This window comes from Pteropus vampyrus, unplaced genomic scaffold (assembly GCF_000151845.1).
Source record: "Pteropus vampyrus isolate Shadow unplaced genomic scaffold, Pvam_2.0 Scaffold314, whole genome shotgun sequence".
Lineage (NCBI taxonomy): Eukaryota > Metazoa > Chordata > Mammalia > Chiroptera > Pteropodidae > Pteropus > Pteropus vampyrus.
Genome location: NW_011889095.1, coordinates 120,906 through 132,396, shown reverse-complemented (window position 1 = coordinate 132,396; position 11,491 = coordinate 120,906). Strand labels below are relative to the sequence as shown.

Sequence of the window (11,491 nt, the reverse complement as noted above, 5' to 3'; positions counted from 1 at the left end):
GATCTGATTTTCATCTTTCACAATCAAAAATATAGTGGGTTTTCTTAAAGATAGCACATGTAGAACAGTAGAGATTTGATATAGCAGGTGTTTTGTTTTAAAGACTGTTTAAAAATAAAAAAAAAACTTCTTCAAATTTTAAAACAATATACTGAAAGTGAATTCTTACCTCCCCAGACATGCTTAGTATTCAAAGTGAAATGGAAATTAATTCTAAAAGGTGACTGTTTGTTAAAGATGTTTTCTAAATTATGTATGCCCCATCTTGCTTCTTTTGAATTTCTTATATTTATATAAAATGTTCAATAGCCACAAAATGGAGAGAGTCAAATACTCACTGAGATTCTGCTGGCTTTTTTAGGAGAAGCTGGCGGCACTTGAAGCAAGTATTGAACAGCGACTCAAATGGGCAGGTGGTGCCAACCCAGCACTGGCACCTGTATTACAAGATTTTGAAGCAACAATAGCTGAAAGAAGAAATCTTGTCCTTAAAGAGAGCCAAAGAGCAAGTCAGGTATTGCGCCCCATGTACGCCATCTTTGTTTTCGGTTGCAGGATTATGTAGCTGACTGGGTGGTACATGTCGGATAAGTAGGGACAGCTTGAGAGCTGCGGGCTCCCCCTCCCCAGTTCGCAGCCCTGGGAAGAGGGACCAATGGCCCTTGGGCAGGAGCAGCGTCACAGCCGGTTATTTCCCTAGACCCTTATTGCCACCCAATTAAACAAAGTGGATTCAGCCTCTGTTGGAAAATAAAGGGTTTAATTCCATATTTATCTGAGATACTCTTTATATGCAACTAAGGTGATCCAAAGATTTTAATATTATTTTTTCATGTGACAATAAAATGTCTTATTACTTAGTGTTCTGCCAGAGGTTGTGCATTAACTTTGTTGTGATTGGGAGTGGGGCATCAAAAACAAAACACTATTATATAATTTTCAATCAGGTACAAATAAACTAATGATAATTTCCATATCCCATATACTCATCACCTAAATTTAATAATTATCACCTTAAGTCTTATTTTATTTCCTCTATATTTCCTGCTACTCCTCCTCATCCCATAGTTAGTGGAAATCCCAAATATTCTGTCATTTTATCTGTAAATATTTCAGTATGTATCTAAAGATAAGAACTATTTAAATATAATCACAGTACTATTATCTACTTTAAAAGATGTACTTAATATTGTCAGGTATCTGCTTAGCATTCTGTGATCTTTATTGTGAAGCAAGGCAGGAATAGAAGCAGAGAGGGAATGTTCCAACTTGAAATTTGGACATAGCACAAATTGCAGCTGAATGGGATAACAGTTTTCTTTTGGAGTAAATTATTTTTGTAAAACAGTCGTGTAGAAGATTATCTAATGCCGTTAGGCTACCTCGGACCTAACAGCATCAACAAAAAAAAAATGTGCATTCATTTATAGTCTTTATGAGGATTAGGTCTGTTTTACAAAAGAGTTGTACGAATTCATACATTTTCAGGACCGATTCTGATCCTGAATTCTGGAAATGAATAGGTAGTATTTTTTCATTAATTGCATTTTTCTCCTTATTGTGGTGGTTTCATTCCCCTTTTGCCTCTTCGCAGGTCACTTTCCTCTGCAGCAACATCATCCATTTTGAGAGTTTACGAACTAGAACCGCAGAAGCCTTAAACCTGGACACGGCATTATTTGAACTAATCAAACGTTGCCAACAAATGTGTTCATTTGCATCACAGTTTAACAGTTCAGTCTCTGAGTTAGAGCTTCGTTTATTACAGAGAGTGGTGAGTTTTGAATCGTGGTGGACGTAGCCTTGGTGATTAAGGTGATAAAGCCAGTGTTATACTCTGAAGTCAATTTAATATAGTCCCTCTGTTTACATTTATTGCATGTGTACTGTTTATAAGGTGTTCTGAGGGATACAGCGATGATTAGGTCTTGTTCATAGCCTCTAAGAAACTTGTTATTTACACAAATAATACAGTGAATGAAAAAGTGGAAAGGATTCTCAGAGGTGCTGTGGAGGTTCAGAGAGAAGGTGGGAGAGAGCATATAGCAAATGACTCAGGTGCACTGACAACAGCGTAGCTTGCAGGGGACTGGTGGAAGATGAGTGCTGGACAGGTGAGTTAAGTCCAGAAATATCAAGTTGATAAATTCAGTGTCTATATTCTGTGGAAAGGCTTTAGGCTGTGTACTAGGAAGCTCTGGCTGCATTTTAAAGAGTGACTTACAGTGAGTTTAGGGTCCTAGATAAGGGTCATTTGTGTTATTCCAGATAATGTTTCTTAGGTCTTAAAGCATTTATTTCCTGAATGATTATGCAAAAAAGTTTAAAATCTTTGTATTTCATAGATTGCTTAAATTTTTATTAAATACTATTTTGTAGGTATAATTCATGATCTGGCAACTGAGGTTCTTTGTGTTAGTTTGAGTTACCTTTTGATGATGACGATGAATAGAAGAAATGTAATATTCCAGCTGATACTTAAAATCAAACAAATGTTTCTTCTGTTTAGGACACTAGTCTTGAACATCCTATTGGCAGCTCTGAATGGCTTTTGTCAGCACACAAACAATTGACCCAGGATATGTCTACTCAGAGAGCAGTTCAGACAGAGAAAGAGCAACAGATAGAAACAGTCTGTGAAACAATTCAGAGTCTGGTTGACAATATAAAGACTGTGCTCACTGGTCATAACCGACAGCTCGGAGATGTCAAACATCTCCTGAAAGCAATGGCTAAGGTAAGACTAATGACTGTGATACAGAGTGACTTCCCCCTTTTATACAGTTACAAGTAGTTGTATTTATATGACGTAAACAGAAACCATTTCTGTCAAGTCACATCTTCCAATCTGTCTGTAACTGAGTTAATTCGTTTTCATTAACTATTTTTTTAAGCAGTCAGTAGCATCCTGATTTTGTACACAGGAAAAATGAGGCTTAAAGGAACTGATTCACCAAAGTCACATAGTATGTAATAGAGCTGAAACTTGAACTTAGTCTCAGAGCATTTAGATCTCCAGTGCCTCCATTTCCCTATCCTCGTCCCCAAACTCATGTAGTCTACCTCCATAATGACTGAAGTATTGTCTCTTTCCAGTCTTCTACATAATGTAGATAATAAGGAAACTAACTGAGCTCCCAGAAAAGGCACAGTTACTTGATCATTACAAAACAGTACATCATTTAATTTTAGGATTTATTTTACTTAGAATTTTTATTTTGCGCCGGAAACATGATTCCTATAGAAAAAGAGTTAAATTGTAATAAGCGATTTAAACGAATTGACCTTCGGAAAACACTTAGTCCCTGTTATTCAGAAGGATACTGTCTTAAGAGTAATTACTGAAACAAACACCGGTTTTTCTTAATCATTAATGTGAATTCTAGGATGAGGAAGCTGCTCTGGCAGATGGTGAAGATGTCCCCTATGAGAACAGTGTTAGGCAGTTCTTGGGTGAATATAAATCGTGGCAAGACAACATTCAGACGGTGCTGTTTACGTTAGTCCAAGCTATGGGTCAGGTTCGAAGTCAAGAACATGTTGAAATGCTCCAGGAAATAACTCCCACTTTGAAAGAACTGAAAACACAGAGTCAGAGGTAAGAGTGCCTTCTGGCCTAAATTTAAAATGAAAGCAGAACCTCTGATGTAGTCAGTTTTGTTTATGTAATTCATTTAATTTTTTGTTTTATTCATATTTATGAGCTGTTACATGGTAAAACATTTCATAAATAAGCCATTTTATTTTGTATTTCAGTATCTATAATAATTTAGTGAGTTTTGCATCACCCTTAATCACCGATGCAACAAATGAATGTTCAAGTCCAACGTCATCAGCTACGTATCAGCCATCCTTTGCTGCAGGTAGGACTCCCTACTTCAAAAAGACCCGAATCTTGACCTGTTACTAATCTACATATAGAAGCTAAGACTTTTAATTATACTGTAAGTGTCTAATATGTTTATAGTCATTACCTTTTTTTAAAAAAGGTTTCCCTAAATTCTGTCATATCGCAAACTGAACAGATTTTGGCTTAATTTTAAAAGTTCTTGTGTTCAAATACTCTTTAAATAATTCATTATATGATTATAAAATATATTCTTTTTAGGGAAATTTAGAAAAATAATAAAAAATATGTAGTTCTATTCCAGTTAGAGGTAAAACCACTCTGTGTTTGTTGATTGACTTTTCTATGCATGCACATAAATACTCGTCAACTGGGAACATTCTGTGAATGTTGCCTTTTCCCACTTACTATTAAATGGCTAATTTCCCTGTCATTAATATTTTTTAAAATGACTTAATGGCCAAACTTAATATGGCATTCTGTGACTTTACCATATTAATCTTGCATTGTTGGACAGTTAAGATATTTATAGTTTTTTGATGCCACAAGAAGCTAGGGAGCATCATTGTATAAATTTGTATATGAAAGTCTATTTAGGCTATATTTTTAGGAAGTCAATTTCCGTTTCAAGGGATGAGGTCTTTAAGGTTATAAAATCATATCAGTTTTCAAGGCTGCACGTTTGTAGTTGATGATTGAGAGAGCACCGCCCTGCTTTCTACTGTTTGTCCCCCTCCACTTTCTGTTTATATGTAACTTGAGCTTCTAACTCTTTCTCTATAGCGGTCCGAAGCAACACTGGCCAGAAGACTCAGCCTGATGTCATGTCACAGAATGCTAGAAAGCTAATTCAGAAAAATCTTGCTACATCAGCAGATACTCCACCAAGCACAGTTCCGGGAACTGGCAAGAGTGTTGCTTGTAGTCCTAAAAAGGCCGTCAGAGACCCTAAAACTGGGAAAGGTAATTATTTAGAACAAGGTTGCCTTAAATAGTTATGCAAAGTAGTAGTCCGACTGACGTACATATGTTTCCATTGCTTCATAGCTGTGCAAGAGAGAAACTCGTATGCAGTGAGTGTGTGGAAGAGAGTGAAAGCCAAGTTAGAGGGCCGAGATGTTGATCCAAATAGGAGGATGTCAGTTGCTGAACAGGTGACCATTTTTTATAACTTGAGCTACACATTTTAATGCTGCAGAAACGGTATAGATTTTAAGATACCTCACCCTGTTCCTGGTGGTTCATCAGGAAATAAGAAACTTAAATCTTTTAAAACTTTAGGGTACAGAAGATTTTGAGTAGCAGCTCTGGGACTGTCAAATATTCACTGTTTTACTCTGACTCTACACTGTTAGCACTTTCTTTTCTCCCCAGCCCTTTTTTAAAGAAATTTAAGGTGTGACTTGACCCTTTCCTCCACCAAGACGATTTGAAAGAGGACTGAGGATGACATTTTGGGTGCAGGAATAGTATCTGTAAAGTGTTTTTAGGTGTCACTTTGTCTGAAATCATTACTCTGAAATTTTCTCATTAGTATTATTGTATCTATAAATCTGAGAATGACTTGTTTCCCCCTAGCTGCTTATTCTGAAAAATTCAAACCCGCAGAACTGTAAGAATGCTCACATAGTCCACCCAGAGTTGATAAACCAGCTGATGTTTTCCTACAGCTGCTTCACTTTTCTGTGTCTGTATGTGTATAGACAGTTTTTCAGAACCATTCGACAGTAAGTTTCAGACAGCATAAATTTTATGCCTAAATACTTCGGCATATATCTCCTAAACAAAACATTGTAATATACAGCTACAGTATAATTATATAACTGTCAACTCAAACTTAAAATTGACGTCAGCATTGACTTTCATCTGACATTCAGTCCATTTTCTGACTTCTCTAGTTATGCCAAAATGTCCTTTATTACTTAGCCCTCCTCTCATTAAACCACGTCCACCCCACCCCCATACTCGCCATGGTCAAGGTTCATCCTTCATTTCATATGCTTGTCTACTTTTAGTCTTCTTTAATGTCTAGAACAGTTTCCCAGCTTTTTTTTTTTCTTTTGACATTGACATTTTGGTGTATCCAGACCATTTGGTTTGCAGAATATGCCTGTCTGTATTTGACTTATATTTTCCTTATAATTAGATTCAGAGTCAACGTTTTTGGCAGGAATGCTACATCAGTGATGTCAGAATTTTACATTAAGAATTTTAAATGTGTCAGTTTGTGCCATCTTTGACAAAAGTTAGATAACTTGGTCAAGGGCAGTGTTTTCCTGAATTCTCCATTACAAATATAACTTTTCTTCTATAAAAATTTGAGACCGATTATACTACTTTCTGTTGGATCCACGATTCAATTTTAACATCAGCGAGAAAAGGTTTTTTTGTTTTTTTTTTTTGTTTTTTTTTTAATTTATTTTAAACACTATTACATTGTTGTATAGAACCTGGGCTTACATCCTTTTGGTCAGGAGTCACTCTTTAGAAACAGTTCGTCAAGTTTGTCAAAAACTGAAGACAGTGCTCTGAGATGACTGCCTGTCGTAGCTCTCTGGTCACCCTTTTGAAGGAGGCTTGGCTATTGCACTTTTTATTCTGACAGTTATTTTACGTGAATAAAAGGGTCTCATAGGAGTGGGGTAAGGATAGAGTTCTTTCAACTCTTGGTATAGGTTTTATAATTCAGCCATATCGTGAGCATTTACTCTATAGTTGGACCTCGATGGATGCTCTGGATATAGAGACGATTGTGTCTCTTAAAATAAAAAACTTCAGTTAAGTCAGAATCGGTGAGCATTTGTTGAGCACCAAGCTGTGTGCCTAGAATCTGCTGGGCGCTTTTTTACACATCACCTAAGTATTTACCCGGTGACTTGACGTGTTTAACCCCGAGGGCAGTTGTGGGGTCAGTGGGGCTCGCTCTCCATCTAAGGATTCATAAGGCTCAGGAGGGTTGTGACCTTCCCGGCACGTTTTGTCAGCTGTAGGATCATGAGGGAAGCTCAGCTTACTTAACCTCTTTCTACCATAACAACCGCATTTCCTTTAGGTGATTAATTTGGGTGATCATAAACTTACTTTTGAACAATTTGTATATGGGCCATGTCCTGTCAAGCTTTAATTGTCTTTAAATACTATCCTGCCTATTTTTACAGGTTGACTATGTCATTAAGGAAGCAACTAATCTAGATAACTTGGCTCAGCTGTATGAAGGTTGGACAGCCTGGGTATGAATAGCAAGACAGTAGATGAGTCTGGTTAAGCGAGGTCAGACATCCACCAGAACCAACTCAGCCTCAGGCATCCAAAGCCACACCACAGTCGGCGGTGATGCAGCTGGGGGCTTACTCTGAGGAAACCTAGGAAATCCCGGTGCGCTAGCAAGTGAGTCCTGCAGGGCAGCTGCACTCAGGGATACGCCCAACACCATGGCCCGCAACCCCAGGGTCAAGGGTGAAAGAAAGAAAGCTCACCGCCTGAACACAGAGGCTGTCTTTCTGCCTCAGAACAGCTGCGAACGTGTCAGGAGGTTAGCTGCAGAAAGAACTCGGGATGCCGCGGAGCACAGAGTGATTTGGAACTCCATTCCACCTGACCCTGTGTGTACAACCCAGGAACAAACCAACCCCGCCCAGAGACAGAAAACTGGGGCCGCGAAGAAATCACAGCCAAGGCAGATCTGACGCATCCAGATTCTCGGGTGACGCCTGTTGCTCGGCAGCAGTACTGGTTGGGTTGACCAGTAAGTACCAAAAGGCTGTGCGATGCGATAAGCATTTCAGAAATGGAACTGAAAACGGAGAGCTATGTAACAGATACACTACAGTGGAAGAACTTACTTCTGAAATGAAGGGAAAAAAATCAACCCATCACCATCCTCCCCAGTCCCCTGCCACCTCCCCAGCCCCCTTTCACCTGCTCTGGTAGATTAGCCATCTGTCCAATTCACTTTTAGTTCAATCCTTATATTTCATATACTTCCATCTCGATGCTGTCAACAACTCACATTTGGAGTGATAAATGGAAATTTCTCCAAAACCACATGGAAAATCCAAGGATTGTTTAAAGGTCTGATGATCACACACAAAATGTAATTCTGGTTATTTAAGTCATTTCTGTGATTCTATCATGTACAGTTTCCAGAATCGTCACTGTGCATTCAAAAGTAATGAATCTAACAGACATTTGATTTCATGTACACTCCCCTTTGCTTATAGTGTGCATTTTTTGGAGGTCATTCAAATTTCCCCCCTTCTGTGATTGCTGTAGTTTCTTTCATAGAAAGTAGCTAATCCAGTGTAATCTTTTTACCTTTTTAAAAACCAGGATAGAGTACCTATTAGAGTTTGACATTGTTGATGACAGATTAACAATAAAGTGATGTTCCGGTGGAGGCAAAGTGAAACGTTTTTTTAATTCGGTTTTCCTATTGGATACTTTTAATTTACAAGGCATACGTTAGAAGTGCTTTAGTTTACCTGGCATTTTAGGACATGTACATGAACGTCAGCAAAAACGAGAACCACCACCATCTTATGTTCAATTAGTCTGTGAAGTACTTTTTGCATGATTTTAATGGTTGGCTGTTTAGTAAGACATTATAGTGGATTCATGGTCAGGGTTTCCTTAAATTTAGCATTGCATTTCAGTACTGACTGTGTAAGCTCAATTGTCGATCCAAAATAAAAATCCAGACTAAAGTAAGATCCTTAAAATCACGTATCAGCACAAAGTAGAATACGATTAAAATCTTATTTTAGTCCTTTTTTCCTGCACCTTAGAGATTAGGGCTGTGATCACTTTCTAGTTGCCAATTTTCACAAACTTGAAAGGTGTTAAAGAAAAATTTCACATAGCTTTGGCCTTTTCTGTGTTCTGATTGCCACATTAATCTATACTTTTTAAATACCCATCAGAGAATGCATTTCAGTATCAGTGCTTTTTAAATACTTTGACAGATATTGCAAGAAAGGTGGTATTTTTGAATACCCATATGTCTAATAGCAAGATAAGGAACCTAGTGTATCAAATTTTATTTTCTTCATTATTCGAACCCTAGTTTCACAATTAAAACAACCTATTTGGAATAATAATGCCATATTGTGTTTTGCATGCTGCTGCTTTATTTCCTGGAGGCCGTGGGAGCTATTGCATTCATCACTTGATTACCTCCGCTCTCAAGATGAAAGTCTCTCAAGATGAAAGTCTTTTCAGCAACATTCTTTGTCAGAAGGGAAACCTTCCATCAAAATGATTAAACCAGTTCACACTAGTTTGTCCCTATAGGTAGTACTTAGCAGTTGCTTTCTCTTTGGTAAAGAAGATAAATGAAGTAGGTAAATTTTATCGCCTGTGAATTTCAGGCTTCAGAGGTACCTAGCACCTTATCCAAGCAAAAACGAAGCAGCTTTATATGAAAAACACGTGCCTCTGGTAAATCATCCATCACTTTTATTTGAAAATGGTCCCTCAGAGAATAGTGTGGCTTCTATGTGTTTGGTTGTGGGGCAGATATGAACAACTCATGACTTCAGAGCTGCTTTTCACTACACTCTGGACAACGAGACTCCGGTCTGGACAGTTTGGCTTCCTCTGGGACGTCATTCTGCGGGTGGCCTTGCCGTTTGGAACTCAACAGGATTTAATCCGCAATAAAAGGCCCAAGCGATGTAGCAGATTGAGCGGTCAGGGCTATATTTGGGGGATTATCTTGTAAAATAAAGTGTAGAGTGCTGTGGTTATGAAGTCATACGTTTTTGATGACAGAATACCTGTGGAAAACGGGATCTGCTTGCTCTCAAGATTCAGAGGGTACAGAATAACCTACAACCTCTAATTCAACTCAGAGTACCCTTGGAAATGGAAGTTGTGTTTTGTTGTCTTCAGTTTTCTAGAATGGCCTGAAGTTCAGTTGATTTCTCTACAAAGCTGTGGAAGCTTAATGGTTTATGGAAGTGTCTGTATTTCTCTTTTACTATTTCTTTGGTATGTCTTGCAGTATCTCCTTATTTCTGGTCGTGAGTTCTCAACATAATTCACTAGACGATTATTAAGATTCTTTTGTGTCCGACACGGGGTGAGTTGTTTTGTGATAGCTGAGATTTCTGTGTGAGAACTGATAATCGAGCTCTTGATCCGCTTCCCTATGTTGGTTTTTTAGAGCCCAAACCCCAGGTTCAGGGTGCGGGTCTGTAATACAAAAAAAAAAAAACTTCCGTCACTTCTGCCCTTAACACTTGCCTCTATTACCTAAGCTTAGTATGTAGTTTTCTTAAAATTGTCCAGTGTTTGTTCTCTGCATTGTTTTTGTTTTTTTAATTGTGGTTGTTCTGATGTGTGAAATTTAAGGAAAGAGCCATTAAAAAATGCCACGCAGGGCAATGTAAGTACAGCCAAATATTAGAGTTGATGTGCAATCTTAGGTTCTTTTCAATCCGAGGTATTATAGGCAGTACTTTAAACCGAAACTGAAAAGTCTTCCTGGCCTATTTTCCTCCACATATTTGTGATTACTCTGGGGCTCACTTGTTTTGGCAGTAAGGAGCTGGTTCTTTTCTCCCAATTCTTTTCATTCAAGAAAGCACCTACAATTAGGCTTTTAGCCTTATTCATCTACATGTTTTACTATTACCACATTTAAGTCCCTTTGTTTTACATCAGATTAGATGAATGTGAAAACCACCGACCTTCCATCCTATGTCTTCTTGAGCTTGTAAAGTGCCAGTAATTTAGAGCTAGAACTCCCCCCTCCCTCCTCAAATCAAAGAGGTGGACTGTATTAAAGAAGGTAGACTTCGTTTTCAGTATTTGGGTTGTATTAGAAAGATTTCTCCTATGGGGAAAAACTAGCCTTACAAATTTTTCCAAACATTGGGGAAGGGGAAATTTACTGTTATGCCCCCAAGGGTTTGTGGCATTTTTGCTGCTTTGTAGGCCTGGGTAACAATGTCACCATCCCTTATTTACAAATGGGCAAATGGACTCCGATTTAGAGCAGCTTTATAAGTTCAAGGGTTAGTTGTATAGCACGAACCGCTTCATGTCTTTTGCTTTCTATGGGAGTTTGACTGTGATTCCTGGGGAAAAGCTGTTGGCTGTGCTGATGAAAAAAAGTCATCCAGTTAGCTCGACTTTCGAAGGGGGTAGACCTAAGAGAATGACACGTTCTGAGAGGCAGACTTCTGGAATGTTTTCCTTTCAAAATAGGCTGATGTTTTTCTTTTCCTGGCAGTCCCAGTTTCAGCTCCTGTTTAAAGTTCTTATGTCAGTTATTTTACTGGTTTAAATTTCCCTTATATTTCCACCTGTAATGTCAGTGGGAACATCATACTTCATTTTACTTGTTACTTTACCCTTACTATAAAGAGCAAATTGAGTTGAACTGAATCTTCCTTGTCCTAATACACATTGTATAAATAAAGTGGCTTCTATGTACAAAAGGTTGTAATGCCTCCTGATGGATATAATTTTGTGATTGTATTTAAGATTAAAAGTTGAATAAATCACACCAGCTTCCTGAAAATGTTCATAATGCATCTTTTGCAAAAACAAAAATACATGCCTACTTTGTGCATATCTGCATTAACATGGCAAAGATTGTATGAAATACTTGTTTTTCAAAAAATAAAGTCTTAAAAGACA

General features: G+C 37.9%; 1 protein-coding gene across 1 annotated transcript; it reads left to right on the top strand.

The window, feature by feature from the left end:
- Nucleotides 1-337: 337 nt before the first annotated feature.
- On the top strand, nt 338-11,491 carry LOC111730443 (serine/threonine-protein kinase SMG1-like). Its single transcript, XM_023521756.1, has 8 exons — nt 338-514; nt 1,595-1,774; nt 2,510-2,737; nt 3,387-3,598; nt 3,757-3,863; nt 4,631-4,810; nt 4,895-5,001; nt 7,006-11,491. Exons 2-8 carry the CDS (start codon nt 1,706-1,708, stop codon nt 7,081-7,083), a joined length of 981 nt encoding a protein of 326 aa, XP_023377524.1. The 5' UTR covers nt 338-514; nt 1,595-1,705; the 3' UTR covers nt 7,084-11,491.

Excerpts from the sequence above, each read along its gene's own strand:
- LOC111730443 (XM_023521756.1), top strand. The coding sequence starts at position 1,706 with ATGTGTTCATTTGCATCACAGTTTAACAGTTCAGTCTCTGAGTTAGAG. Across the intron at positions 3,599-3,756 it reads CTGAAAACACAGAGTCAGAG|TATCTATAATAATTTAGTGA; the intron begins GTAAGAGTGCCT and ends TTTGTATTTCAG. Across the intron at positions 3,864-4,630 it reads TCAGCCATCCTTTGCTGCAG|CGGTCCGAAGCAACACTGGC; the intron begins GTAGGACTCCCT and ends CTTTCTCTATAG.